The sequence below is a fragment of the Cucurbita pepo genome, chromosome 11 (genome assembly GCF_057944985.1).
Source record: "Cucurbita pepo subsp. pepo isolate OVF chromosome 11, ASM5794498v1, whole genome shotgun sequence".
Taxonomy (NCBI): Eukaryota; Viridiplantae; Streptophyta; class Magnoliopsida; order Cucurbitales; family Cucurbitaceae; genus Cucurbita; species Cucurbita pepo.
The window spans coordinates 25,024-52,941 of NC_141808.1; the positions used below are offsets into that span (position 1 = coordinate 25,024).

At 39.5% G+C, this 27,918-nt stretch overlaps 7 protein-coding genes across 18 annotated transcripts; 2 read left to right on the top strand and 5 right to left on the bottom strand.

Moving 5' to 3' along the window:
• Positions 1–66: 66 nt before the first annotated feature.
• Positions 67–2,387, top strand: LOC111805900 (equilibrative nucleotide transporter 1-like). 2 transcript variants are annotated; one of them, XM_087128505.1, is made up of 2 exons: positions 67–846; positions 1,447–2,387. In XM_087128505.1, the coding sequence occupies exons 1-2, from the start codon at positions 305–307 to the stop codon at positions 2,222–2,224; spliced, it is 1,320 nt and encodes a 439-aa protein (XP_086984631.1). In that variant the 5' UTR covers positions 67–304; the 3' UTR covers positions 2,225–2,387. The 2 variants fall into 2 exon arrangements, with proteins under 2 accessions (XP_086984631.1, XP_023546954.2); XM_023691186.2 differs by having other exon boundaries at positions 69–830; positions 1,494–2,387.
• Positions 2,388–2,396: 9 nt separating this feature from the next.
• Positions 2,397–12,247, bottom strand: LOC111805899 (Radical SAM superfamily protein). Of its 2 annotated transcripts, XM_023691185.2 has the most exons (10): positions 11,893–12,247; positions 11,351–11,469; positions 5,040–5,116; positions 4,800–4,902; positions 4,544–4,641; positions 4,235–4,365; positions 4,022–4,130; positions 3,244–3,435; positions 3,015–3,151; positions 2,397–2,874 (listed from the first exon to the last, which is right to left on the bottom strand). In XM_023691185.2, exons 1-10 carry the CDS (start codon positions 12,078–12,080, stop codon positions 2,586–2,588), a joined length of 1,443 nt encoding a protein of 480 aa, XP_023546953.1. In that variant the 5' UTR covers positions 12,081–12,247; the 3' UTR covers positions 2,397–2,585. The 2 variants fall into 2 exon arrangements, with proteins under 2 accessions (XP_023546953.1, XP_023546952.1); XM_023691184.2 differs by lacking the exons at positions 11,351–11,469; positions 11,893–12,247 and adding an exon at positions 5,248–5,595.
• On the bottom strand, positions 5,961–8,032 carry LOC111805897 (protein CORTICAL MICROTUBULE DISORDERING 4). Its single transcript, XM_023691182.2, has 3 exons — positions 7,131–8,032; positions 6,792–7,035; positions 5,961–6,693 (listed from the first exon to the last, which is right to left on the bottom strand). Exons 1-3 carry the CDS (start codon positions 7,909–7,911, stop codon positions 5,967–5,969), a joined length of 1,752 nt encoding a protein of 583 aa, XP_023546950.2. The 5' UTR covers positions 7,912–8,032; the 3' UTR covers positions 5,961–5,966.
• Positions 12,248–13,273: 1,026 nt separating the features above from the next.
• Positions 13,274–15,648, bottom strand: PG1 (polygalacturonase 1). Its single transcript, XM_023690322.2, has 2 exons — positions 15,515–15,648; positions 13,274–15,330 (listed from the first exon to the last, which is right to left on the bottom strand). The coding sequence occupies exons 1-2, from the start codon at positions 15,581–15,583 to the stop codon at positions 13,528–13,530; spliced, it is 1,872 nt and encodes a 623-aa protein (XP_023546090.1). The 5' UTR covers positions 15,584–15,648; the 3' UTR covers positions 13,274–13,527.
• A 3,894-nt stretch (positions 15,649–19,542) lies between these two features.
• LOC111805090 (uncharacterized protein At4g28440) lies at positions 19,543–23,199 on the bottom strand. Of its 2 annotated transcripts, XM_087128508.1 has the most exons (4): positions 23,042–23,105; positions 22,115–22,215; positions 21,599–21,839; positions 19,543–20,118 (listed from the first exon to the last, which is right to left on the bottom strand). In XM_087128508.1, the coding sequence occupies exons 3-4, from the start codon at positions 21,819–21,821 to the stop codon at positions 19,928–19,930; spliced, it is 414 nt and encodes a 137-aa protein (XP_086984634.1). In that variant the 5' UTR covers positions 21,822–21,839; positions 22,115–22,215; positions 23,042–23,105; the 3' UTR covers positions 19,543–19,927. The 2 variants fall into 2 exon arrangements, with proteins under 2 accessions (XP_086984634.1, XP_023545751.1); XM_023689983.2 differs by lacking the exon at positions 22,115–22,215 and having other exon boundaries at positions 23,042–23,199.
• Positions 23,200–23,496: 297 nt separating this feature from the next.
• AMSH2 (associated molecule with the SH3 domain of STAM 2) lies at positions 23,497–26,794 on the top strand. Of its 9 annotated transcripts, none has more exons than XM_023689974.2 (9): positions 23,501–23,633; positions 23,978–24,015; positions 24,114–24,257; positions 24,574–24,663; positions 25,393–25,455; positions 25,562–25,636; positions 26,006–26,068; positions 26,260–26,312; positions 26,402–26,794. In XM_023689974.2, the coding sequence occupies exons 1-9, from the start codon at positions 23,543–23,545 to the stop codon at positions 26,577–26,579; spliced, it is 795 nt and encodes a 264-aa protein (XP_023545742.1). In that variant the 5' UTR covers positions 23,501–23,542; the 3' UTR covers positions 26,580–26,794. The 9 variants fall into 9 exon arrangements, with proteins under 9 accessions (XP_023545743.1, XP_023545749.1, XP_023545742.1 ...); XM_023689971.2 differs by having other exon boundaries at positions 23,510–23,633; positions 25,390–25,455; positions 25,562–25,651; XM_023689972.2 differs by having other exon boundaries at positions 23,510–23,633; positions 25,562–25,651.
• Positions 26,795–26,819: 25 nt separating this feature from the next.
• On the bottom strand, positions 26,820–27,774 carry LOC111805087 (uncharacterized). Its single transcript, XM_023689970.2, has one exon. The coding sequence runs from the start codon at positions 27,772–27,774 to the stop codon at positions 26,908–26,910; it is 867 nt and encodes a 288-aa protein (XP_023545738.2). The 3' UTR covers positions 26,820–26,907.
• Between the last annotated feature and the right edge of the window lie 144 nt (positions 27,775–27,918).

Genomic DNA, 27,918 nt, shown 5'->3' on the forward strand with positions numbered 1-27,918 from the left:
GATCAGGAGGTAATGGAATGTGACGAGTCACGGCAGGATAAGAATCGTAAATATAATTGGGTGGTGGGTGTTCGATACCTGCACGGCTGAGGACTCCGAGCCGAGTCCCCACTCCCCAAATGCAAATGCAAAGCCAAAGGCAAAAGCTAAAGCGCGCCGATCACTCCTCTTTTTAGTTCTAGATTCCTAATCTTGTTAGGTTGACCCAAATTATCCAGATTGCTGTACTTCGCAATTCATAGTTATTCTGCAGTATCGCCCACGTTAACTCACCCTACCTAGATCCGGACTGTTTGAATCTCCGATGGGTCTCGCCGATGGAGATTCGGAATCGACCTCTCTTCTGGAGACTACATCCGTCGCTGCGACACCCAATAAGGTTCCCAAAGATTCATTCCATTTGGCCTATATAATCTACTTTACCTTGGGCTTTGGTTACCTCCTTCCGTGGAACGCTTTTGTCACGGCTATTGACTACTTCTCCTATCTCTACCCAGATGCAAGCGTCGATCGCATCTTTGCTGTTGTTTACATGGGGGTTTCCTTCATTTGCCTCGTCTTCATTATCTTGTATTCCCACAAGTCTAACGCACATTTAAGGATCAACCTGGGTTTGGTCCTTTTTGTGCTGACCCTGCTTGTGGTTCCAGTTATGGACGTGGTTTACATTCAGGGCCGGGTCGGGTTGTACGAGGGGTTCTATGTGACCATCGGATCGGTGGTCTTGTGTGGAGCTGCTGATGCCGTCGTGCAGGGTGGGGTGATTGGCTCTGCTGGTGAGCTGCCGGAGAGGTACATGCAGGCTGTTGTGGCTGGCACCGCCGGTTCCGGTATTGATTTCTTTTGGTAATTGTAAGATGTCAATTGCTGTTTGTCGAGATTAAAATTGCTTGCTCTTATTATTCAGATTTTGGATGTTGAACCTACATGACTTTCCGATTCATGAGGCTTTTTTCTTAAAAATAAATAAATAAATGTGGTTTTAGACTTTCTACCTTCATTCTTTAGTTATTATTTTGTATCTGATCTTTGTAGCAAACATAAGGCTAATTGTTTGGACCACTTGTTACAAATTTGTAACTTGGAAAGTTGTGGTGCATTTTTCTTGTGTACTATTTGATTCACATATCTCGTTTGCCTTTTTGTTATGACCTATGAATATGAGATGAACTGCTCAAGAGTTTAGGTTTAGAGAGGTTAGTAGACAAAGAAGTCTACTTGAATCATCATCTTCCATTGGATGCCTTCTCCTGGGTCTTGATTTCGTATGTGGCCGGAAGTTTTAGTTCTTTTTATGGTAACAAGAATCTCTATCTGTTATCAAAGTTGCCTAATTATATATCTTGCTTACCCTTTCTTGTGATCCATGACATGAAATCAATTGTTTTGTCTGTCAAGATGGGCTAGTAAACAAAGAATCTTATAAGGCAATTGTTTTTCTGTTAGCTCAACTAATGGAGGTTGTACTAAACCGCTGGCTGACTTGAGTGCAGGGGTCCTTGTTTCTTTCTTGAGGATTCTAACCAAATCAATATACCCACAAGATGCGAGTGGGCTGAGAGAAAGTGCAAAGCTTTACTTCGCCGTTTCCATTGTAGTGATGGTTATATGTACAATATTGTACAATGTGGTTGAAAAGCTACCTGTGGTGAAGTATTACAAGGACTTGAAGGCAGAAGCTACAAACATGGAGGAAGAGGAAAAAGGGCCTCTGACTGGGATGGTATGGAGATCAACGCTGTGGCAGATAGTAGAGAGGGTCAAGTGGTACGGCTTTGGGATTCTCCTTATCTACATAGTAACTTTGTCAATATTTCCAGGATACATTACTGAGGATGTTCATTCTTCCATTCTCAAAGACTGGTACCCGATTCTCCTTATTACTGGCTACAACGTGTTCGATCTTGTGGGCAAGTCCCTCACTGCAGTTTATGTTATTCAAAATCCCAAGATTGTTATTGGTGGATGTGCCGTGAGACTCTTGTTCTTTCCACTCTTCTTTGCGTGTCTTCACGGTCCTCTAGTCTTCAGAACTGAGATTCCAGTGACGATGCTGACTTGCCTGATGGGTCTTACTAATGGCTATTTGACAAGTGTTCTCATGATGTTGGCTCCAAAGATTGTCCAGTTGCAACACGCAGAAACCGCAGGAGTTGTCATGGTTCTGTTCTTGGTCACCGGTTTGGCGGCCGGTTCTGTTCTGTCTTGGTTTTGGATCATCTAGTGATATTTTCTATTCGTGTAATCTCAAAACCGGGATTGTTTCACCCTCGTCGTTTCTCCTTTCAAATTTGTTTATAAAGCAAGTATTGTTTTTCTGCCCAATGTATCAGACACTGGAAAAGTACCTACGTTTTCAACTTCTACATCGTCGTTAAGTTCAAGTACATTGCAAATTAGTGTCAAACTCACCACGCCCATATCACTGGTTATAAATACCAAATTCAAAATTTATCCCAAAAATAAGGTACAAGTTGACAAGCGAAACTGAAGAATGACATAAAATTTGGGATAAGATGTGAGGGATGACTTTCTCAATCTGGGGGTGAATGTTTCTACACCTTATCGAATGAACAAAGTAGGGTCTAGGGAGCCAATTTCATTGCCATTTGGAATTGATCCGGTACACGGAGTAAAGGAGCTTGAATTGTACCGGGTTTGCCTAACTGACCACAGGCAGCCATCTGGTCATCACCTCTGCTTAGTCGCAAGAGAACAGTCAACCCGGCTGCAGCCAAAACATTCCGAAACTCGATCATCTTCTCCTTGCAGGTAGGTCTAAATTGAGATCCACAATGTGGATTAAATGAAATAAGGTTAATCTTGCATGGAATACCCTGGACAAGATCAACAATCCTCTTCGCATCTTCAATGCTGCATGTTACAATACAACCGATTAATACAAAAAACAAAAGATTAGAATGATTGTAAAGATAAACTTGATAAAATGAACTCATCATCTACAGCTCCGGTTTAAACAATAAATAAGTCCAAAACATAGAAGCTGTAATAACCTGTCATTAACCCCAGCAAGCATCACATATTCAAAAAGAACCTTGTAATTGTGTTTGCAGCGAAGTTCCTCACGTAAAGTCTGAAGAAGCAAGCCTAACTTATACTTCCGGTTAATTGGCATGATCCAATTTCTAACCTGCAACGTTTATTTTGCCACGTGAGAGAAGGGAATTCTTCATATTTTTTTTATTTCGCACATTAGAGTAATGTCAACCGTTAAGCATGTACCTCATCAGTAGTTGCATTCAAACTAACGGCTAAAGCGCAGTTACAATCATGAAGGAAACGTTTGAGCTGGGGAACAAGTCCACTGGTTGAAACAGTGACCTTGCGAGGACTGAAATGAAGGCCTTGTTCATCAACCATTATATTTGCTGCTTTAATGACATTGTCAATGTTGTGAAGCGGCTCTCCCATTCCCTAATAACATTCAATTTCAGTTTTTCTGATCAAAACATGGAAAAAGATGATGGTTCTCACTGAGACAACCATTATAAATGTCAGGTTTTAATAATGAAAATAATGATAAAGAAGAGGTATTCAGTAAGACCTAAAAAACCAAGCATAAATCTTCAATATGACATAAAACAAAGAAACAATAAAAATCTTATCAGGAAAGAAAACTAAGAATGCTAGAAATGCCTGCAAATTTTGTTCCAGCTAAATGCATAAAGGACTTGTGGCTTGGAATAGTCTACAATGATTAAATGAAAAAATGTTGCAGGCACAGATTGAAAGAAGGTAGAATTATTCCTGTAAGAGTGCCAAACCAACTAGGACCACCCCTCTGATAAGGTGTTACTACCAACCATATTCTCTCCTTTCGGATTTAAAAATCTACTAATTTGCACCCATAGCGAAATCTTGGTTGGTAAATAAACCACAAACTGGACATAGGGTAGATCAGCCACGTTGAAAGAATTAGCAAAATTCCAAAAAAAGATCATTTTTCCATATATTTCATTTTCCATCTTGTATGTTAGATAGTTTCAGATCTTAAACATACCATAAACACAACATTAGTAATTAACCCTACTTCACAAGTAAGCAAACGCCTCGCAAAAACTGCCTGTTCTACTATCTCAGCAGCAGTCAGATGTCTCTTCAGGCCCATCCTGAAAAATGAATTGAAAACTAACAATCTGAAAATTCTTGTTTACTACAACTAAGATCATGTGGAAAGCATAGCATCTAATCAAATTGAAGAATTGAAGCTTGCCTGCCAGTGTAGCAGAATTGACAGTTCATAGCACAGCCCACTTGACTTGAAACGCAAACAGTAGTCCTGCCTCTATCGCAAGGTATAACAACAGTTTCTATTATCAATCCATCTTCCAGATTGAACAAAATCTGTAATATCCTGTGAGCTTTGCAATTAATCAGACGAATCTTGGGAGCACAAATGCAAAGAACTAAAGCCAAGTATAATGATATTTTGTACACTGGAGCCAGAACCCACAAAGAAACCAGAAGTAAAGAAAATTGAATAATTATAATATAGCACTTGCTAGAATGTAACTATACACACCTTCCTCGTTCCATCAGATGAAGGGAGAATTTCCCTCAAAGATAGCGCCCTGAATTCAGCTTTTTCAATCAACATTTTCTTAAAATCTTTGTTCAAACCTAAGATTTGACAGCACGGAGAAATTAATTGGATTGAGTAGATAAGTTGCAAGTTACAACAAGAGAAAAGCAGATGATGGAAAAATTCTGCTATCAATGAAAGCCTTAAAATGTAAAGAAAGGCTGGTATTCGAAATAAATTGAGAAAGCAAGAAGACCTTCTAATTCATCGCCGGAATGAGCCCAAACGTTATCCCCATAAAGACGTTTCCACAGCATTAAAGCTTGACCAGGTCTGTATCCTCGAGCTTTAACCCATTTCTATCAGCGTATATGTTCGGGTAAAAACAAAAATTAGGATGCGCGTATCCGAGCAAAGGGTCTTCTTCAATAAGCGCGCAAGAAGGAGAGACGAATAAGCGCAAACGAGAAAGAGAGAGAGTTTAGCAGGGACTTGCCTCAAGTTCAGTGTAAGACAGACCCTTTAGAAGCATCTTGGAATCGGTGTGCAGGATTTCCTTTTTCTCAGGCATAGCTATAAGAAAAGAGACCGCAAAAGTATCATCCGAATGTAAATGGCAACAAAATGACAGAATCGAAGGATAAGTAGTCGAATAAACAAATAAAAGAATGTAAGAAAACAGGCATAGATACTCAAGAACTGACAGAAATCAGGTGAAGAATCGTCAAGAGCAAATAACGGCGTAGGTGATGCGGAAGAGGCAGTCGTAAAGCGGCGACCAGCAGAAGAAAGGAAAGAAATTAGGTGCAACGGAGGACATAGACGTGCGGAAGGGATAGAAAGGGAATAAAAGTGGGATGGGGCAAGGATGGAGGAGGCCATGGAAGGCTTGGGGAAGAACAGGCGTCTCATCCAAACGCAACCTATCTTCTTCTTCGCGCTCTAGTTTCAGTTTCCACCGTATTTGAGAGCCCTTGGGGGGTTTTCCCCCTTTTTTAGGTACGGAAACAGCTAAATTAACTAGATCGAGGCTCTGAATAAACGAGTGTTGGTCTTCGACTCTTCAAGAACCTGCGTTTCTCAGTAGTGTTTTTATATTATTATCATTCATATCCTATTTTTTATATTGTTAATTAATATTCTTTTATTAAACAAATATTACCCATATATACAAAATAAAAGAATTTTTATGAATTGTTTTAGTAAGGGCTAAACTATTGATTATGCAGAGATGGAGGTATTAGGGTATTTTGAGTGGGGGAAGAGGAGGTATTAGGGTACCTATATCACAGACTTTTCACTTATTCCGAAAATCTGTTTAATCTATTTAGATAATGACAAGTATTATTGGGGAGAATGAGTGAAGAATTGAATTCATGTTGCTGCAAGCAAAGCAAAGAGAAATTGAGAATAATAATAATAGTCAAGGGTTCTTGATCTTGATTCTTAATTTGCGAGCAATTTGTGAGGCTCTGGGATGGAGAACTACTGCCGCCCCCGTCGTCTTGTTATTGTTACAACACTGTACCTCCATCCAGTTGATGAGCTTGAGTAATAGAGACTGAGGAACTTTGCTGACATCCTCGTCTCCCGCTCCCTTGCTCTTCTTCATACCCGCTTCCAATGCTTTCTCTATGAACTCCATAAACCACTTTCCAGCTTCCCTTTCAATCTGCTTCGCCAGTTTGATTGTGTCGCCCAACCTACACCATGATGTCATTGCCATTGCCATTGCCATTGGCGGCTTCTCATTTTCATCATTCTCCCCACTACTACTACTACTACTACGACTACTTCCCAAGCCTAATTTCCCAACAAATGCTGCTGCTTTCTGCTTCCCAAAGTTGCTCTTCTTCTGCTCGCTCCTCTCCGGGCAAGCTGCCACCGATTTGTACAACCCACTCCTTTGGGATAAACTTGATTCTGGATTATTGGAGTTGGGTGTGATCTCGCTTAGTATGGAGGGAGATTCTTGTTCCTGCTGTTGTTGCTGCTTTTTGGAAGTCTGGTTCTGAGCCAGTTCAGTAGCGGCTTGAATGGACACCATATCACTCACTGCCTGCATCATTTGCTGGTGGAATTCAAGAAATTTGTCGAAACAGTTGGCAGGAGCGTCGGCTCTAGCCGATTTACTCAACCTAGAAAGCATCCTACGATTACATACAACAAAATATCCATCTTAGAGCAAGAGTGAGTGATGAAAAACGAAACTGACACACACATCTAACACTAAGCTGTATAGCTGTACCTGAGGGATCTAACTAAAGCTTCCGTAGCAGTAGCACCTCTTAAGGCTTGGAGGGCATTCTTCTGCGCTGTATCTCTCTGCTGCACAGCTTCCTTCCCTAATATACTGAGTTTTCCAGGTAAGTTCATGGGAAGAGTGGTGGCGCTATCATCAGACTCAGAACTCTTCATCATTGGGGAGGAAGCAGAAGCAGCTGGGGTCCTTTGATTTCGCAACCTTGGGGGTGGAGTCGCGCTCTTCCTCGCTGTAACAACGAGGTCCAAACAATAAAATGACAAAAACAAAAAAACATGTTTCAAGGCCAAAAAGACAACTTCAGAGTTCAACAATGTATTGTACCTACAGCTGAGTTGAAGGGAGTTGGTGGTGAAATCCTTGGTTCTCGCTCGCACACGCTCTTGCTTCTAGGGAATTTGGACATCGATCCACAGGGAACAGCACAGCTTTTCCTAAGCAGTGAAGAAGCAGGAACAGGGCTTTCGAGTTTAGCCAACAGCCCACCACCAAAGGAAGACCGGATTCCGTTCTTGCCCCTCACCATGGGAGACATCATCAGGGAGCTGGGAGCTGCACGCTCCTTCACGGGCGTACACTGCTCAAAGTCCAGCGGAATGGGTTTCAGAATCATGGGTGAAGAAGAATACCCATCTCCCAAGCTCAGCCCTTTTCCGGTTCCCCAAGAACCCCGCCTCGGACCTGACACATTTGTCTTTGCCGCCTTTGACTTTTCATCACATTTCTCCCCTTTCTCCCTTAAACCCATTAGCGGTTCTGGCGTTCCCACCAGAGGATGTCTCCCGGGGAGTGGTTTCGCGCCCTTCACCACTGGGACGGGCGACCCGGGTTCCAATTTATCCACGTAAATGAATTGACCTAGCTGCATTTTGTTGCTCAGAACGAAATCGTCTTGATCCGAAGGCAGACTCACGTAGATTGAGTGCGAAGAATCCGACACCTTGATATAGAAGCCATGCTTCGGCCACAGGTTTTTCTCGTCTAGATCCGCCGGCACAATGTCCGTCACCTGCAACAGCGAGCTCCGGTGATCGCTCGTGGGTTTCATCCCCGAATGCATTCCATCAAGAAGCTTCACCAGAACTCCCGGTGCTAGACTCGCCATTCTCCAACTTCAAAGAACTACAAGAAACAACCAACCACTTGCTTTCCCAGATTCTTTTACTTCCGTCTTAGTTACAATTCAATGTTTCCGGCTTCTCCCAGTTGCTTTCATTGACAAGAAATGGGGGTAGTGGTCGTTGCCAACGGAAGGCAATCACAGGAAAAAGGCCCAACTTTTTTGAATTTCGGACTTTGTAACGTTACACAACGGTCACATGGACCCACCCACCTCATTATAATTTCGAATAATTTTCAGAACCTTTCCCTTTTTTTTCTTTTTTCCTTTTCTTTTGGTTTTTGTTATTCTTCTCATCTTTTTTTTTTTTTTTTTTTTTTTAATAAGGAACACTTTTTTGTTAATTATTTGGGCGATAATTTCTTTAATTTCTTATATTCCTTCTATTTTGTAAATTTGTTTCACAATCTAGCTGGCAATGGCAATAAAAAGACAGCTGCAATGGCAATAAAAAGACAGTAAATTTAGTGGGTATAGACATTTGAAGAGTAGGAAGAAAGACTAGCTGGTAAAAGACAGATTTCTCACTCACAAATTAGAAATTAGTAGGTGAAAGACAGAATTTTTATTAAATTAATAGGTAAAAGGCAGATTTCTTAGGATTGAAAGCTTTCTTTCAAGTTAAAGAGTTGAGACTTTCACCCTTAGATATCGGAGGGTCGTAGGGTCGTATTTGTCATTTCTAAGTTTTAAGTGGCAGATTGCATTGTCATTTCTGAGTTATATCCGAGGGTCATCTTTGTCATTTCTAAGTAATGAGTCATCCAGTTTCAAATCTTGTTTATAGATCTTCGAATAATCTAATTATAGTCCTGTTGTTGACTCAATTTAAAACAAAGTTCCAAATACTGTTTCTAGATCTCTGACTAATCTAATTATACTCCTATCACTTAGTTTATCCAAAATGTTATATAAATAGATGTTAATTCCTTTGATTTAAAAGTTCTTGAATAAAAAAGAAGCCGAAAGGATTGCTTTCAAAATTTACACTAATAAACTCACATTTTCAGAAAATATATTCAGATTTAGTCCCACCAATATTGTTTTGGAAAACATAAATTTAGAAATGGATCAGATACTAAACATACCCTGGGTTCGTTGATGATGCTTTTGTCTGTTTTTGACCCGAAATAGGAGCCGAGAAAGTGAGGAATGGACTGATAAACGCTTTATCTAAATAAAACTCAATTCACGACCAAAGAAAACGAGGTTAGATTGGGTACGAAAATCCCAAGTGAACAGAGAAGAAGTTAAAAAATGAGCCAAACTCATAGCTAAATTGATGGTCCAAAACTTACAAGAACAATATCACCATGCATTTTGCAACATCTATACCTGACCGAATGTGGCAGGATTATCAAACTGAGTGACAAGGACTCGGATGGAAACTAGTCATGTTTGGCTTAGCTTAAGATAATTGTGCAGATAAAAATATAACAATAGAACACAGTTCCCAATTATTCTATGACATTGCTGAGATCTCAATATCCTACTTTCTCTGCAAAACTTTTTACCAGCAAAAGCATATAGGGATATCCTGTCACCTATCATCTCTATAATGGTTTGTAAACTAGGGAAAAGTGAGAGAATCACATACTGAAGTAGGAACATCCAACTCAATTTGTAACCAAAAAACATACAATATAACCAAATCTGCTTCCCACAAATTCCACGTCTGGTAGCGAAACTGAAGGTACCGGCCATGTTATAGCGGTGTAGCAAATCCTGTGTGACACAAAATATGAAGAAAAATAAAGAGTAGAACTTGAAGCCACTTACACCTACAGGAACACAATCATAACATTTCTATTTCTTAAACACATATTCAGTCAAATAGGTTTAATAACTGTTCATTAATTTACATTTTTGGCTTCTCATCGAGTGTGTTTTCAGAGATGACTCATTTTTGAAGTAAAAAAATGAAATTGTTTTTTCCCTCCAGAAATTACATGTTGAGAAGTAAAAAGAACATTATTTGGGGATGGAGAAAGCAGAGGCATGAAAGTAGGAATGAAAAGCTGAAAGATCTTTCAAGAAATTATTTGGAAATGTCGCTGTGGGGTAATCCTTGAATGTTGGGTGTTCTTTCTTTCAATATTTCGAGTGCACTTACGCATTTAGTTATCATCCTAAGAATAATTTCAGCACCTAGCCACTAAACCGTCCAAAACCTCGCCCGAAAAGCTTAGAACCTAGGTGCTTCAAACGTGAAGTTCCACCACAATCGAGTATTATGGTCAGATTACTTTCTAATTCGATGAAATAAACTTGGATTTCTATTTATATTTGTAGGTATTTCATGGCCTTATCTACTGGCCATGAATTCATTAATTTAGGACCAGAAAACTAGACAGCGAGAGACAACCCCATCGGAGTTTAAGAACATCACTGAAGGATTTTAGAATCAAGAAATCTAGGAACCTTTTAGAGAGATTATTTGACTCTCACAATTTCGTAAGTTTTTATTCCCACAATTTGGTTTCTAGATAAAGATTCACATCAGTATTAACAGTCTTCAAGTAGGCTTAAAACCCCAATTCTCAAGAAAGACAATTCCTGAATTAATCATTATATTAAAACTCAGCATCATATACTTGCAAAAGAGCCACTTGTATCATGTATTTATCTAATTCTTTTCATAATTATTCTATTTCTAGAATTAACTGAAATCAGGGTGATGTAACCTAAGAGTGACTAGAGGAGAAATCTCCAAGAATCAATCAACAAGAAACTTTATTATGATCTAGATGTGAAATACATGAGGGGAACTCCTCTTTATAGGGAGTAATAATACACAAAAGGGATAGTAGAAAGAATTAACCTAATCCTCTCAAATTCTCCCTACCTCACGGGATGCTTTTTGTTGTAAAGCAAAGTTTACCATAAATTTTTGCTATATCAATGGTTGTGTTCATTATCACTTTGAAAGAAAATACTCCATGTAAAACCATACAATCTAGATATTGTAGAAAACTGGCCAACTCATGGGGTTATAAAATCACTATTTATCATGAGTATATTTTAAGGAATCAGTAGAAACTTGAAACTTTAACAACTCATGGAGTTAAATCAATGTTTGTGATTAGTATGTTTTCTGGAATTCGTGATAACTTAAAATGATGTACTGAGGCAGAAGACATTGAATTAAAAATTCTTGCACAGGCATCTAATTAGCATTTCAAATCTACAGTATATGTATTGAACCTCGTTAACAAACAAAAATTCAAACTCACGGAAAATTAGCAAAAACAATCTAAGTTCTTAAATTAACTCTAACCAAACAATTAGTCTTCTAATAGCGTAATTTAATATAGAAACTCAGAAATTAAAGGTCAACACAATTGCAAGGCAATTCTATAAATTTATCGCATGTTCTAATAGCGTAATTTAACATTGACGCAAGGAAGTAAGGTAGAAAGGTTACCTTCAGATAGACAACCCCAACTGTTGTTATGCAAAGAAAGCAGGGAAGTAAACAAGGCAGAAGCAGTAGCACTGTGCAATGGCATTAGAGACTGCACGCTTGACAACTCCACTGGAAGCCTAAAGGAGCAGCAGCATTTAGCATAAAAACTCTTGAGTCTTCATGATGATTATCTTCAGTAAGTATAGAAATGTATAGAATCGCAAAAATTCGATCGTGGATGGGTAAAAATAGACGAGCTAACCCAGTAAATGTACTTAAAGAACAGGGGCAACTACTTAGATTTTAGAAAAGAGAAACGATCACCTCTTTAGGGAAATAGAAACTGATAACATGGATTAAATCCAAGAAACTAGTTTTTTTAAATTAAAAAAAAAAAAAAAAAAAGGAAATGGAAATGGTTGTGGCCATTGAAATTGAGAAATACCAAATCTTGGAGCCGAAGAAAACGGCATTACATTACTGAATTATATATTTCCAACATAACTCCAAATCGAAAAGGAGCGAATACCATAAGTAAAGCAAAACAACCAAAAACATACCTGAAGTTGGTAAGCTTCGGAACAGAGAAGCGGGAAGATGCGGACGGCTTTGCAGAAGGAAGTGGCGCAGACATCGTAGGTTTGGACACAAGATGAGACGCAGAGGGGGAGGAGGAGGAACGTTGAAGGAGGGTTCTTGCGGAAGAGGAGGAAATTCGTAGGGTTTTCCAGGTAGAGCAAGCCGCCATATTTGTTTGGCTGGCTGTGTGAAGCGAGAACTTGGAAGTAAGAAGTGGAAGAGGAGCGATCTGATAGACCTCTGGGACGAAAACTAAGCCTATGGAGTTTCCTTGGGCTGTTCCAAACTGGGCCTGCGTCTGCTTGCCCTCAAAATTGTTGACTAATTCGAAATTAGGCTATTCAATTTAAATCTACACTCTTTTTGGGGAACTAAAGGTGCACTGAGCTATACCAATTTGAGAGTTGGGAGAGATAGAGATGGCAATTTCAAAATTACTTTTAATCCTTAGTAATTTATTTCAAAAATACTTTGGGCTTTTAAATTATTATTATTTTATTTTTTGTTTCAATCTGTAACTTCAAAAGAAAGTTTAAGGGAAAGATATAATAGTTGGGTCCATCTTCAAAAACGAAAGTATAATCATGTCTAAATTTAATTTGTAAATGGACAGGCCGCTATAAACAAAATTCCATAATTATGAATATGTATATGTCGCAGTCCAACTCCTTTTTATTATAAGCCGTCCACTCAAATGTTGACGAGACTTCAACAAGTAGCACACGGAAAGAAAAATAAATAATAGTTGGTAAAAATGTTACAAATGAAAAGAGGAGCAAGAAAAAATAGTTGGGTGGGCGCATGTGACAAGATGCCTACATGTTTAGATTCCCAAGCGCAAAATAGAAGCCAACGCCATCCTCCTTGTCTTCTTTATCCTCACCATCCCCAAAACACATCCACAAACACATCTCTAAATCTTATCATTCACTTGGCAAAGTAGTCCCAATTTTTATCACAAAAATGAAAATTGAGACTCCAAAATTCCCTTTTGCTTCACTTTCACATAGTTTTAGGTAAAAGAAAAAAAAAAATAGTGACTTATTATTAATGGTAAGCAAGTGCAGGCAAGGCACAAAAAGTGTTGGCGGTGGTGCACAAAAAGTGTTGGCGGTGGTGCACAAAAAGTGTTGGCGGTGGTGGAGAAGAGAGGGAAGAGCATATCCGGTATACGAAATTCTGTGAGTCAACAGTACAGATAATAAATGATTAGCTATAAAAAAAATGAAAAAGAAAAAGAAAACGAAAAAGGAGAAGACAAGTTTCAAAAAGAGTCCCAACGGGCAAAGTGTGTGTGAGCTGTCTGATGGCAGATCCCCCTCGCAACACAACAAAGATATGGACACAGGACCACCTCATCTCTTCTCTTCACAATTTGAGTTCGCTTCCATTTCTTCCACAAAATTAATTTAAATCACTTACAATTAATTACATTTACCCTTTTTCCAAATAACCAATTCCCAAATTAGTGCGGGTAAACGTACAACTGTTGAAGGTAAGCCAAAACGAAAAAAAAAAAGACTTCGACAGAAAATATTTTCTCTATTTTGCATTCAATTGGAAAGTGAGAGAGCTTCCACTTATAATTCACCTTTCGTCCCCGGTGCGGCGACCGATCAGTCCGCCACACTCCACGTCATGTCATTCTCGAAGATCCAGTGGCACACCTCCACCCGACCGGGGGCGGATCCGAGAGCTATGAAGGCCCCGTGAGCGGGACTCCAGGCCGAGGTGTCCAGGTGACAGATGGCAACTCCGTGGTTGATGGTGGCTTTAGAGGTTGGATCCAGCAACTCCGCCTCGTACACCCGAACTTTGGGCACGGAGTGGCAGTAGTAGAGGAGGTAAGGGAACAGGCTCTGGTGGCAAGACACCGACTCCGTCACCTTCCCTCCCTCAATCCCTTTCACTGCCCCAATCATTATGTTCCCCTTCGACCCCTTCGTGTTCTCCGTCGTCCGGACCACCACGTTCCGCCCCAGCACCGACGTCGCGAAGTCTATCATATCCTCCACCGAACCCACGCACCGCTTCGTCTCCCCGGCGCTGGGCGTCCTCTCGCAGTCCCTAAGCGTCTCCGTCATCATAGTCTCCATCGACGAGTTATCCCCTGCGTGGAATATCTGCTTCATCACCTCCAGCTTCGAACTCGAGAAGGGTAGCTTGGACAGAATAGATCGGGGCAAGAAAGACCTCTTCGGCATTTTATCTCTGATGTCCGGCATCGCCATCACCGTCCCCTTCCTCAACATCGACTCCCGGAAGAACTTCCCGGGCTCTACCCACCTCTTCGCCAAACTTTCGCTCACCGACATTTTCGCGCCCCCAGAGCTCACATTGCTGTACTTGGCAAAGCTAATTCCCTGTTTTGCGTAATCCTTGAACGTCGTATTCACCCCATACGTCTTGAACCCCACGCTTTGCCCATTCCCATTCTGACCATAGCCACTAAATTTGTCCGTACCCTCGTTGAAGGATTTCCCATAATTTGCGAAATTAACCTTGGCAGAGTTGGAGTTTTTGGAGTAGGACTGGAATGAATCGTCCCCCACATTGGCCTGGTCCCTGTAACTAGAGAAGCTTTCAATCGCTCCATTCCCACCGTCGCCATAGCTCCTGAAGTTATTCTGTGGGTTGTTCTGCTCGTTGCCGTAATTGGTGAATGTGTCGTTAGCACCATTTCCGTTTGCCCCGTAGCTTGAAAACCCTGAGCCTACTACGTTTGCGTTGGTCCCGTAGCCAGTGAACTCGTTCGGACCCCCATTTCCCCGTTTCCCATAGTTGACAAACGACTGATCTCCGGCGTTTGCGTTCTCGCTGTAGCTCTTGAAGGATTGAGATCTTCCAGTGGCATCACTGGAGTAGGTGGTGAACCGGAGATTGGGGACATTGACGGATTGTTCGTAGGTTGTGAACCCGCCGTTGCCTCCGACGGCTTTGGAGGCATAAGTGTTAAAGCTCTGGTCGGGGACGTTGGTATCAGTGCCATAGGTGGAAAATTGATCGGTGTGGCCCAGGGCCTCGTGGCTGTAGCGCCTGAAGGAATCGACGACCACATTGTCACCATTGGAATAGTTTTTGAAGGAGTCGATTCCACCAGATCTTTGGGTGCCGTAAGTGGTGAAGTTCTTATTGGAATACACGGCAAAGTTGGAGGTGCTGTCGTGCTTGGCCAAAGAGGGGGATAAATCAGGAAAGCAAAGCAAGTTAGCGGCGGAGCAGAACTCGGGGAGTCGGGAGGAGAGAGCATTTTGAGCTGCAAGTTTGGCGAAGGCCGCCGACTGCACTGCCGTCAAGGGAGAGACCTTGGAGAAGAGAAAAGTGGGTTTTGGCAAATCATTCCGCACCTCCTTGTTCCAATAACGATTCAGAAAAGCTTTTGGGGTGAAGGGGTTGTCCTCGTCGGCGGCCGCGGGAACCTGTTTCCAGAACCATACATTACAATTTACAATTCACAATACACTCAGGGATGAGGAGAGGAAGAGGAGGAGGAGGAGGAGGAGGAGGAGGAGGAGGAGGAGGAGGAGCAGCAGCAGCAGCAGAGGGATTAAAAGCTCAAAGTAAAGTAAAGAGAAATAAACAGAGAAATGGATATGGACTTACATTGAGCGGTGAAAGCAAGAAGATAAAGAGATAGAGGAGAACCAGAAGGGGCGCGGGTAATGTATGCATTTCTCTGAAGAGTTTTGTTTTTAGTATTCCACGGAGGAGGAGAGGAGAGGGGAGGGGGTGAGATTTGGGAATGTTGGCGTGCGGTTGCAATTGTAGGCAGAAATTTATAGTGGTTTCCAGACACCCAAATATTATATTTATGGCCTTTTCTTTACTTTTTTGGACTTCTGTTGCTGCTATCTCTACTGCTTCTTCCCAATTGCAACCAAACCCGTACGCGTCTATATGTGTTGATTTTTCAAATCCCAAACTTTAGTTGGATCATCAATTTATTATTTAACACTTATACACTGATTTAATATGGGATTGTTTTCTTTAGGTGACGCCTCCCCGCTTTCCGCCCCGCCTCTCTACTCTCAATCTCGCCATCGCAGCCCATTAAATTATTCAAATAGGGATGACGCGAATTAGAAGAATTTATCTTAATTATGCGCCATTGCCCAAAAAAAAATAAGGACACATGACAGCCACACAATAGATTACCCTCAAAATTCATCACACTTGCAACAAAAAAAAAAAAGAAAAAAGAAAAAAAAGGCCGATAGTAGAGGACAGATAGGGAAATGGCGGGGGTAGTTTCAGAAGCCGCGTTTTCTAAAGTACACGTGTCCTGTTTTGATTGGTACTACTCCAACTTTTCAATTTTTTAATATTAATTTATTTTCCGTTAGGGGAAAAATAAGTAGAAATGCAAGAATCCAACTATGCATTATTGGAATCATTAAAAATTTCTCTCCATTATCTTGGACACGACAGTGACAAAGCTCGTGACAGTCCCTCATCGTAAATTCCAAGCTATTCTTTGGACAATTTCGTCATTCTCCCCCTTTCTGTCGCCAAAAATTAAGGAGTATCTTAATTTCAGATCAAAATTTGTATAAATACTTTGTAAAAGTGTGTTTCATTCATTATGTATTATCCTTATTTATATAAAATCGTAATTTCATTGGTTTACACGGTACAAGTACAGAGGGTGCCATGCTCATAATTTCGTTTCTCCTTTCCCTTCATTTTAATTATGTATAAATATATTAAACCACTGGTTTTAAGAAAATAATAATAATAATGGAAGAACGCATGTCCAGTCATTGTCAATGCATGCACTATTTTTGCCATTACCAAATATTAATTTATTTTCTATATTTAATTGGGATTTAATTTAGAATGAATTCTGGGTGTAAGCCTCCTTCTTTAAGTTAACGCCAAAAACAAGGTAAGGAATGGGATAAAAAAAATGCAAAAAATTAAAGAAATTTAGCATAGCAGTTTATAAATTGAACACACCTTTGAAACATCTTTCAAAGAGTAGAGGTATATGAGGACACGTTTTGCATATAAATAATTATGAACAAACGTGTACAACTAAATTAGTCATCCAATTTTATTTGCCCAATCAAATACACCCAATTTGTTCAAGTGAGAATGTAATAGTTGGTTGTAAAAAAAAATTGTTTCGCATCCCCTAAAAAAGAGATCCTTGGTATTGATATATAAGTAAAGCAATCATCTGTAAATAATTATTTTTTTTTTTTAAAAATGAACACATTCAATTGGTTACTCTACTTGGTATGATGTTGTTTAATGGGAAGAAAAAGTTTAGCGTCTGAAATGATGCAATTGCAAAGGCAACAAAAATGTGGTGATTTTAAAAGAAAACGCATTAAGTGATCATTCCATTCTCATCCAAACTCCAAACTTCACCTCCGAAACGACAACCCAACCACTTGACTTTAAAGGGATGTTTGGGAGACTTAACCCTGCGCCTACGCCTATTCCTATTACTCCTCTTCTGTTTCTTAAATGTTAGGTAAATCAGAAGGCTTATCAGAGAAATCAAAAATAAATAAAAGGGAAGTGGGAAAGATGGTGGGTGTTTGACTTGTTTCAGTGGCAATGCGGTTACCTGCCACTGTCCTTCAGCCACATGGGTGCTCCATAAATACTAAGTGTTCATTAAATGGTATTGCCATAAACATGAAATGATGGATGCAGTGTTTTGGTTGGTGACCCACTTCATGTTGAACCACAAGTTGGCTCAATTAATTTCTTAGAACGCCTTTGAACGCTTCCCTTTCCTGGGGAAGGAACTATCCTGATTAATTTGATTTGATTCCCCCTTTTTCTAAAAACTGTACACATTTTGTGATGCTAGAATCCGATTAAGAAAATGAAAACGAATGTCTCCTTAAGTAATTATCTGAATTGGCCTAATAATATGATGCATGTGATCTCACATGCGCTCCCATTTTGGATCCTAAACTAATTAACTTCAACCCAAAGTAAATGCAAAGGATCCTGTTTTTGCACATTCCACCAACTACAACTCTACAATAACAACGCCTCTGCTGGCATCATTATTATTATATTCTTTCAAAATTTCTTTCCCCAGTCTTACTTAGTGAGCTTCTCTCATTGTTTAAACCAAATCCTTTATTTTTTCAATTTAAAAAGAAGAACTATAATTGGGTTTAATGATCATAAAGTTTCCGTCTTTGGATCCTGCCCATTTTTGCATTTGCTTTTTCAATGGATCAAAAGAAGTGCAATTATTATAAAGTTGGTTCGCCCCGCTGATAACAATGTTCTACCAAACTCCACAGACTAATATAATAGCGCATGTTTTGATACTGATAATAAAAATAAAAGACTTTTTGCCTTTGCCAAGTGTGAGTTATGACAAACAAAAGGATTCGGGATTACTTTGTGTTTATCATGTTGTTAACTGGTAGAATGATCATATTGGACTAAAAGAACCTGGTGTTCAACACAAATGAAGTAATAAAGCAGACAACTGGGTATGGTAGTGCGTCCTCATTATTTTATTTTATTTATTTATTATTTTTTTTTTTTTTTTTGCGAGTAGAACCCGCCGGATGCTTTCAAATCAAGTTTCATGCATTCAGAAGCATGTCCACCATATGATTGCTGGAATAGCTTTACCTTTGTTGCCACAAAATAAAAAAAGAGCACTTACTTGAGTCTTTTGTTTTCATTTAGTATTGGATGTAGCTTTCACTGAAGTATTAAGGCCTTTCGAAAATTTAAATGTGATTGGTAATTTTGCATCATTAACTAGACCAAAAGAGAAGAACCGTAAAAATATCTCGAATTGGCATGTAGATTCAATCCACATTAACCTGAAAATTTCAATGAACTATGAAGTAAAAACTCCACTAATGTCATGATATTGTTATGGTTGGAGAACACAATAGTGTTGGCACTAATCATGCAACCAATAGCAAAAAGGGAAGAGCACCCAAAAGTGGATGGGAAAGAGGCAACTTCATCATGGGACGCACGGCCTCTGCTTTCATTTTGAATGGATGAAGGTTGGTATATATGTAATTCGGTTGACCACTACAACCGTGAGATTCGTGGATGGGGGCCCAGAATAAGCCAGAAACGGGGTTTCAAGTGAACGCTCCGGACTCCTAATTAAGACCACCACAGACACTATTAATAGAATTTAAAACCATTTGGTTTGACCAAACAGATGAAGACGAGACTATGAGTGCCCTGGTTCCGGGTAGAAATGCGATCATAACCAAAAGATAAAGTAATAAAGCACTTCTTCTAGTTGAAGCCTTTGACCATCCAATCATTTGAATGCGGTATCATGTTGGAGAACAGAGCTATTTCAAATAAGATACAAAGATATGCGAGTAGTGACAGCAGATATTAGGACTCCAAATAAACATTGTTTCAAATGATGATTGTGCATGACGTCAAAGAGACGTAATGCATTTACATAAATACTTCATATGATCTCCATTTTCCCCTCACTGTTTCTCCTGTGAATTTTACTTGGAAATTCCTGGATAAACTCCCCAACAAATCTACGAGTTTCTCGATTAGACTATGATCCACAACCATTGTTCATTATTTCCTAAACTAATGGTCATGAAATCCTCACTCTTTGGGAGTAATCAATCATTTAAGAATAAGATTTGACACTCGAAGGCAGTCAAGTTGGCATCGACCTTGAATTTTCAAAAACATAAGCTTTAACGGAACAAGGTGCCAGTCTTGTCATCTGATGATAGTTCGCGATATCATAAAGTGTTTTCATAAGCAATAAAATACTAGACAAACGAAAAGTAGAAAAGCCAGCCAAGCCTTCTTCCATCAACTGAGCCATCACCCACCTGTTTGTAGATCCCAACGGTTCCACCAATTGGCTGCAGGGATGGAAATCAACTTTCCTACTGGCTTCCATAATTCTATTCCCTAATAATGAACTTGTGCGAGCATTTTCGACACCCCAACGGAAACTCGTGAGTTTGTAGCTTGATTGTTTTATTTTATGGTCATGTTGCAGCAGGAAAATGAACATGATCACAAAATTCACTCTTCCACAACATTCACGAGTTCATATTCAATGAGTGAAAGATTGTTATCTTCCTTAACAGTAAACGCAGCAGGCTCAGTAACTTCAACTCGGCCCCACCTGTCCACGGCAAGTCTCATTGATCCTTTAAACATGTCAATCTTAGCATTGCGCAGGGTAATAGTAGCACCTTCTTTCATCAAGTCCACTACACGGAAGAAAGCAACAACATGCGAGTAAATGAGCTACGGAAACTTTAATGCCATTTAAACATGCCGCCAAAAGAAATACTCATTCAAATAAGCAAATAGAACTGTGGCTACGAGGGCAGATTCAATATTAATATAAAATCTTCTCTAAGGATTGGCTAACTAAACACGATAGGGGTCAGGTCAGTTGGAATTAAAATCACAAGGTACATAACTTGCAAAATTGTCCCGACTGCTTAAAGGGAATCCTAGATGACGTTATTTACTAATCTCATGAACAAAGGTAAGCTACACAAAGATAGGCTGAGTCAAATCACAGGCATATATTTTAACAACAAGAGTTTGACCGAAGAAAATTTTCATCTACAACATAAAACTATCCCATTCCTAAACCACCTGTTCCCCTCTGTCAAACCATGAACCTACCTTGCATAAAATAGCATTCTTGTCCACCTCGTTCATCTGCCAATGCAGGAGGAGGAATAGTTTTCTTTGCAACAATAGAACTACAAAGTTATGGTGTTATTAACCAGTTTTCCATTCAACGATTCACCACTTCTATCTTTTCTTTTTCAGGAGTGAAAAAAACAACAAATACAGCAGCTCATTTTCTTACTCCCTCATACAATAAAATAGCCTAAGATCCATTTGATCACTAAAGCATCCATATGTGATTAAAAAATACAATTAACATACAGTACTGTGAACGGTGACCACTCACTGGCATGCATAATCAGATCAAAATATAAAAAATGTGCAAATGCAATCAAGAGATGAAAGAAGCTGTGGAAGGAACACCATTAACAAACATTTGTGGACCTTATAGCACTAATTTCCCTCATAAGATCATTAAAAAGAAAAAAAGAAAAAAAGAAAAAAACAGAAGGTTCCTTCGAAATCTATTATTCTCAAGATTCGGCAAAGAGCTTATCCTTACAAATGTATGGACTTTACATTAATCCAACATCCGACATGCAAGTGAGCTATTGAAGTGATTATCCAACTATTAGACATTACACCATATATATAACCGAAAAAGTATGAAGTTATAGTTATTTAAAAGGCAATTTTGTGTGGATGATTTATTTCAATTGCTGTTTTATTTCAACCTCTGTATGTACCGGCATTTAGTAAAAATCTAGTTCCTTGTATGTGAAAAAGGTTCCTCGTTAATTTTAAGACAACATAAAGCCACAAACATTTATGAAATCTTTAATAATAGGAAGTTGATATATCAAAACAACCTATACCTTTCATATTGAAATGTGTAAATACATTGTGGACGAGTGAGACACCCATATAAATCAGTTATGAAAACTCTTACCTGCATCTTTTCTGTTGCATGTGGATATCAAGAACCAATTAACGTCCAATGTTTAGTAATATGTACAGAATGAAAGCACAAATAAGAAAGTTGGCATGCTTCATACAAGATACAAGTACACAAATGATGCATGCTCACATATCGTTGAAATTTACCTTGATCATTTCTGGCAGTAAAAATGATCATTCCAGTCTCATCACCCACCAAGCATTCAGCAATTCGCATCTGACGGGCTTGAGGACCATCAGGACGACCCTTCTGCAATACCATCTTAGCATTCACAACCTTGACTATAAGAGTATGGCCACTAGTGCCCGGCCGAAGTTGGTCAACCTTGGTAAATACTGGTTTCCTTAGTCCAGGTTTTGATTCTGCCATTTCCGAGAATACAAATGCCTATTCATACCAATATATAAACAATAAGAAAACAGTTAGACAATAGAATGTAGTGAATAAAAAAAGGCCCAGAGTGCTAGCATATCAACAAGGTAGATGAAAGCCTCGGATTGATTAAATATCCATGACAAAAAATGGGTGAAATAATTAAAATTATCCCTTCAAAGAAACACGATAAGATCGAAAAGCAAAGTGGAAAATTATTTTTCTTATTAATATTTTAAATATTTGAAAATCTCCAATCATTTCGACTAATCTTGAGACAATTGTCTTACTCTATTGCATTTGGTTTTCAAAGACACTGTAGGACCGTAAGTCTTATGCAGGTGGCTATGCACACTTTCCCTCTAAGCCTACATTTGACTAGTAGGTCAACCTACAGTGGTTAAAGAAAAAATGTTAAGTTGTAGGCAATTGGCATCAAGTTTTGACACGATTTTAATGGCTGCTTGATTATTCAAGCTTCTACCTCTGTATCTGAAAAATTAAAGATAATATAGAAGTTCTTTCAGTTTATAATAAAATGAACCAAGGTGACTAGAGAAACATTTATCTTTCTAACCAGAGCATTACTGTTCTTACACCCAACCAAAGATTTAGTGCATATGTTTCTCAAATAACATGTCGTTTGTTCTTGTTCTTAATTTACCGCGAATCTCATTTTCTCCGTTCACTCCCAAACATCTAAATTTTCATCCCACCAACTAATCGTCCGTAAAGATGCACTCCAATGACAACACCATTAATCGCTTCTGAGCATTTAAAAGCTATTAATCGCTTAAACTCAAACGCTAATAATTAAAACCAAGGATACACAGTTTTTCATAACTTTTGTGTCCCGAAAAATTTCGTGAATCAAATGAAGGTGTATCAAATTACAGGAGGCCCAATGTGGAACTTGAAGAAATGGCGCGTGCTCAAATAATGTTTCGAAGCATGCTTAAACCTCAATGAAAAACGTAAATTAGTTATAAATCAGCAAACTTAATGTTCTGCAAGTAATTCTCATCGCATTTTATATATAAAATTTCAGACTTGAATGTCATAAATAGGAATCATAAAAAGACCATGCAAACCGAACAAGAACCACAAAATCACAACCTGAATGCCAAAAAAGTTCAGAAGCGCGAAGAGAAATATAAAATGTAAGAAGGAGAGGTACAAGAATAACTGGAACTGAAATTTTAGGGTTTAGAAATCACCTTTTACGGGTGGTAGAGGCAAAGACGAAGGGAGAAAAAGGAAGCCGATCTGATTTCAGAAACGTAGCCGTCAAAGTCTGGCTTGGAGGAAAGAAATAAAGTTGGTATGAAGTAACAACCGTCGATGATTGATCGTCAGAAGACTTTAATCGTGGTCGACCACGTGTCTACCCTTCGAAATTTAACCTTGTAACTCGGGGGGTTCAAAACATAAAATTAGTAAAAGATAAAGATTTAATTTATCCTCGGTAGGATAAGGTGCATAGAGATGAAACATGCGTATTTGAATCTGGCATACATTATTTTTTAATTTGAAAATAAAGTATACTTTTCCTTCTATATTAAATTATATTAAATGAAGTAGAAGTTGGATCCAAATAAATTATATTAAAGAAAAACCAAGAGAATCTGTTGGGCCGGGCTGCCGGCTTCGGGGTCACCGAAGGTTGAGTTCCCCTGGGCCTTAACAAAAACCTGAAAAACGATTCTGGGTAAAACTGGATGGAGCTGATCCCAACCCACGCCGAACAGATTGCTCCCTACTTTCTTCCCCATTTGCTTTCCACTGCATCATTATCCAGCCAACTCCAAGGTTCGTCCCCTTTCTACTCCCTCTCCTGCGCGCAGATCTTCGTTTCTTTTAACTGTTATAAATTCAGCTAAGCGTTTCCTTCCAATTATGTTTTCCCTTTATTGTGGAATTTAATTCTTTTAGATGCCCTTTGTCCGTGGTTCCTTGCTGACTATAGCTATTCAACAAATCAGATTAAATTATTTGATTTACATATCGAACAAGAATCTCAATTTCCAGGGCCGTGTCATCGAAGGAACGATTCCATTTTTCCACTAGCGAATAAAAAGTTTCAATACTATAAGCTGGGTTCATTATTTTCGTCTTTAATTAGTATCATTTGTCCGTGTTCATATTTCCTCTAGGCCATGGACAGTGGTTCGCAAGAAATGAGAACTCGAAGGTAATGGCAATTCTCTTCTCGGACAGAAGCTGCTGTCTTCTTTCCCATCTAGCATGTAATATTGACACTGTTTAACCAGGCGGCATCCTGTTACTCAGAATTCCCCATCACTGGCAATCTCCTGTACAGCAAAATTGCCTCAAGATGTACAAATTTCGCCAATTACTGGGGATGACGAGCGTGGAGACTTCAACTCCAATAATGACTCATCTGCATCTGGACTTCTCAAAACTTTACATATAGTAAGGAAAAAGTCCCACTTTTTTTCAACTATTTCTTGTTGTGTATAGAACTAAATTAACCTCTTGTTGCACTGCACCCATGTATTCTTGTTAGCCAACCAACCATCTATCTCTACCCCACATATCGTTGAATAATAATAAGAATAATAATAATAATGATAACCACTTGTTACAACCATGTATTCTGGCTACCTTACGGCTTAGACATCGATATCCTTTTTCTTCTCAATTCCAATGCTCGTGGTTTTGCTATTATACTCAAACCGGATATCCACGAGATGCTGTCTTAGGATCGTTACAATCTTTTCATTTTCAGTCAACAAGACTAATGGATGATTTTCTCGCACTTTCAAAGAGTAACACGGAGAAAGATCTTGAGACCTGTGGGATTCTTGGAGCCCATTTAGTAAGATTTCCTACACTTTCCATTGAAGCTGGAGTTATAATGTGTGTGTGTGTGTACATATATATTCTTACCATAGAGTCATTGTATTTGGCTTCTTGCATGTCTAAAGATTACTTGAATAATTTTAAATTGACCTTTGATCTTCCATCTGATATTGTCCTCAAAACTCATTTCAGTTCTGTGTATATAATTATTGAGTTGGCTGTCTCATGTCATTCAGAGGTTCAAATAACTTTACTAAATGTTAGACTCATGGCTGTGTTACTTTTTGGAGTTGTAACGAACGCTGGAGTAGGAGATTTGAACCTCTAGCCTCTTGGTTGAGGACGTTTTTTTTAACCAATTGAGTTGTGCTCAAGTTGGTTCGTGTCGATAATATCTCTGTCGTTCCAAAAGCTAATAGTCACATTTATTCACAACAACTTCACGTAAGGAAATGAGATTTCAATAATTTGAGTTTCCAATGCGAAGCTAGTTTTGAGGTGTTGGTGGCATTACCTTTGTTCTTATCGTCCCCTTCCCTGAATTTCCTAAATTACATTCTGGAGAATTGTACTTAAAATGTCATGACACCACTGGCATGGGAAATCGATTCCTTGTATATTTTCCTTCTTCCCTTTTCTTTTGATATGCTACTTGCCTTGCTTTATACGCTTTAATTGTGGGACATGTTTGTTTGAAATAAAGTTTTACGAACTTATATATATTCCCCCTTTCTGTTAAAAGCAGGAGAAAGAAACCTTCTATGTGACTACGCTTGTCATACCAAAACAGGAATCGACTTCCAATTCTGTTAGATCATCGCCTCCCTTGACCTTTATTCTTTGGTTTATATTGAAAACCGCCCTCTAATGTTCTTACAGGCCGTACTTGCTTCTGTCTTCATACCAAATGACAGTGCCAAGCTATAAACGAGGAAGAAGTCTACGCAATTCATAGCGAACGATCCCTTTGTCCAGTTGGATGGATTCATGTATGCTGCCCAATTGTACATGCCTATACTTTTCCCTCATAAATATTTGTGCCTATTGGACAAGTATGATAACATCTCAGCTTCATGTTTTAGCTTCCAATTATAAGCTTGTGAGAATACCAAGAGAAAAGTCCCAATATCTTTTGACAATTGATTTGGCGAAAGCTTTCATTGAGTGGATATTAATAAGATGAAAACTACTTGCTTTTCCTTTCTATATCTATATGTATTATGATGTTCACACTTGTGACTTTTGAGCAACTGTTAGTAAATATTCCTGAATTGTCTCCTGAAAATATTAATATAAGCATATGTATTTTCTAACCTTTAAAGCCTTTTCCTTTTTCCCTTCTGAAAAATAAATTCCAGACGCATCCTTCACAGAGTTGTTTCATGTCTTCAATAGATCTGCACACTCACTATCCATATCAGGTAATGTCTTCTTTATAACCACCGAGGTAGCTGGTTAGCTAATAACTTCGAATTAAATCATTGTGAATGCCCTTGATTGCCATTGTCGTTGATTCCTCATGAAATTGACGGTTGTCTGTTCATCTGAGTCGTGTAAAACTTGAAATCATTTGCATCCCACAGTTTATCCCTTTGTTTTTTTGGTTGAGCAGGTAATGGTGCCTGAGGCTTTTGCCATTGTCGTTGCTCCAACAGATGCATCAAGGTAGCCATCCAAAGTGCCAATTGGTGTGAAACTCAATTGCTGTGTTCAACTTATAATTGATATGGTGGAAGCTGTTTGTTGTGTTTTAGGAGCTTTGGAATATTTCGACTGAGTGATCCTGGTGGGATGAAGATCCTGAGGGAGTGTCAAGAGGATGGTTTTCACCCTCACAAAGATCCAGAAGATGGCAGCCCCATTTACGAGCTCTGCTCTAATGTCTACCAAAATTCCAACTTGAGATTTGAAATCATTGACTTGCGTTCATGATGCAATGCTCCAAAGCGGTTTTGGGTTCGGTTCATAGTACGAAAGAATCGCACTCTGTTTTTATGTCCAAGTTTAGAATAACAGTGAATTGAGAATTTAAGCATCCAATGGCTCGCATTATTAAATGTTGAGAATTGTAGCAGTGTTTTGGAACCCAAGGCCTAGGGATTATGGAGACTTGTTTGATAGATATATACAAGAAAGTGTTGAAGTTACAGTTGGTAGTTACAAAATTCAATCTGAATTAATTCTCTCGCATCGCATTGTATTGCTAATGCCAAAATTATGGGTTGGGGTAGAAATATTTACATGGAAAATGAATGTTGATTTAAAAAGGATGAACATTTTTACTGAATCCATTGACGGTGGTGAAGAAGCCAACCAAATCTTGGCGGTAGGGGAGATAGGACTTGCGCTTGTGGGCTTGGTTCTGGGCTCTGCTTCTGACGTAGTGTGTCTCGTGGGCAGAGGCTGCTGTCTGGGGTTTGAGGCGGTTGACTTTTGGAGCGGAGGCAGAGGATGGTGTTTGAGGTTGAAGCTTGTGGGGCTTGTTGTCGGGGTACTTGGGGGAACTGGAACTAGAGGGTTTGCTCAAGAAAACGTATGCGTCTTTGCCATCGCTGCTGCTTCGGTGCATCTTCATAAATTCCCGGAATCTCCAGAGCTTGGAGAAGCCCGTGGAGTTGCTCTTCTCGCCAAGCCCTGCCGCCGAAGGAGACCACTCACAGTAGGTGCCCTCAACAACGCCCTCCACCTCCAACTCCAACTCCAACTCCGATTTGGGAGCCAGAGTATCGCGCTTTTCCATGAACACCTTCCTCAAGGGCGGCCGAAGCGATTCAGAATCCTTCTCGTCCACAAGGAGGAGGTCTCGATTGAACAGTGGGTACACGGGGCGGATCTGGCCGTTATAGAAGGCATCGTCGGCGGTAATTGGGGAGGAAACATCAGGATTGGCGCACACAAACGAAAACTCTCCATCATCGTCATCATCTTCTTCTTCTTCACCATCCTCCACCCGTAATTTGTCGTCGAAAGCCAAGGATTCAAGGTCCCTTTCCATCTGCTCCGCCTGGCTGGAATTAGCAGAGACGCCCATGTTCATCTTTGTGGCGGCAGAATCTTCCTGATTTAAGGTTGTAGTTGCAGAAGAAGAAGAAGAAGGAGAGAAGGATAATAGCTCACCAGCGTGCATCTCCTCGTATCCAGACTGGTAAAAATGGAAAATGGCGTTGGGAGGAAGAGATCGGAAACTATAAACGCGTGTGTGCGAGGGGTGTGGGTTTGGGTGCTGATGGGTGAGAATTTGCTCGGTTATTTAATAAGGTAGTTGCTTGGT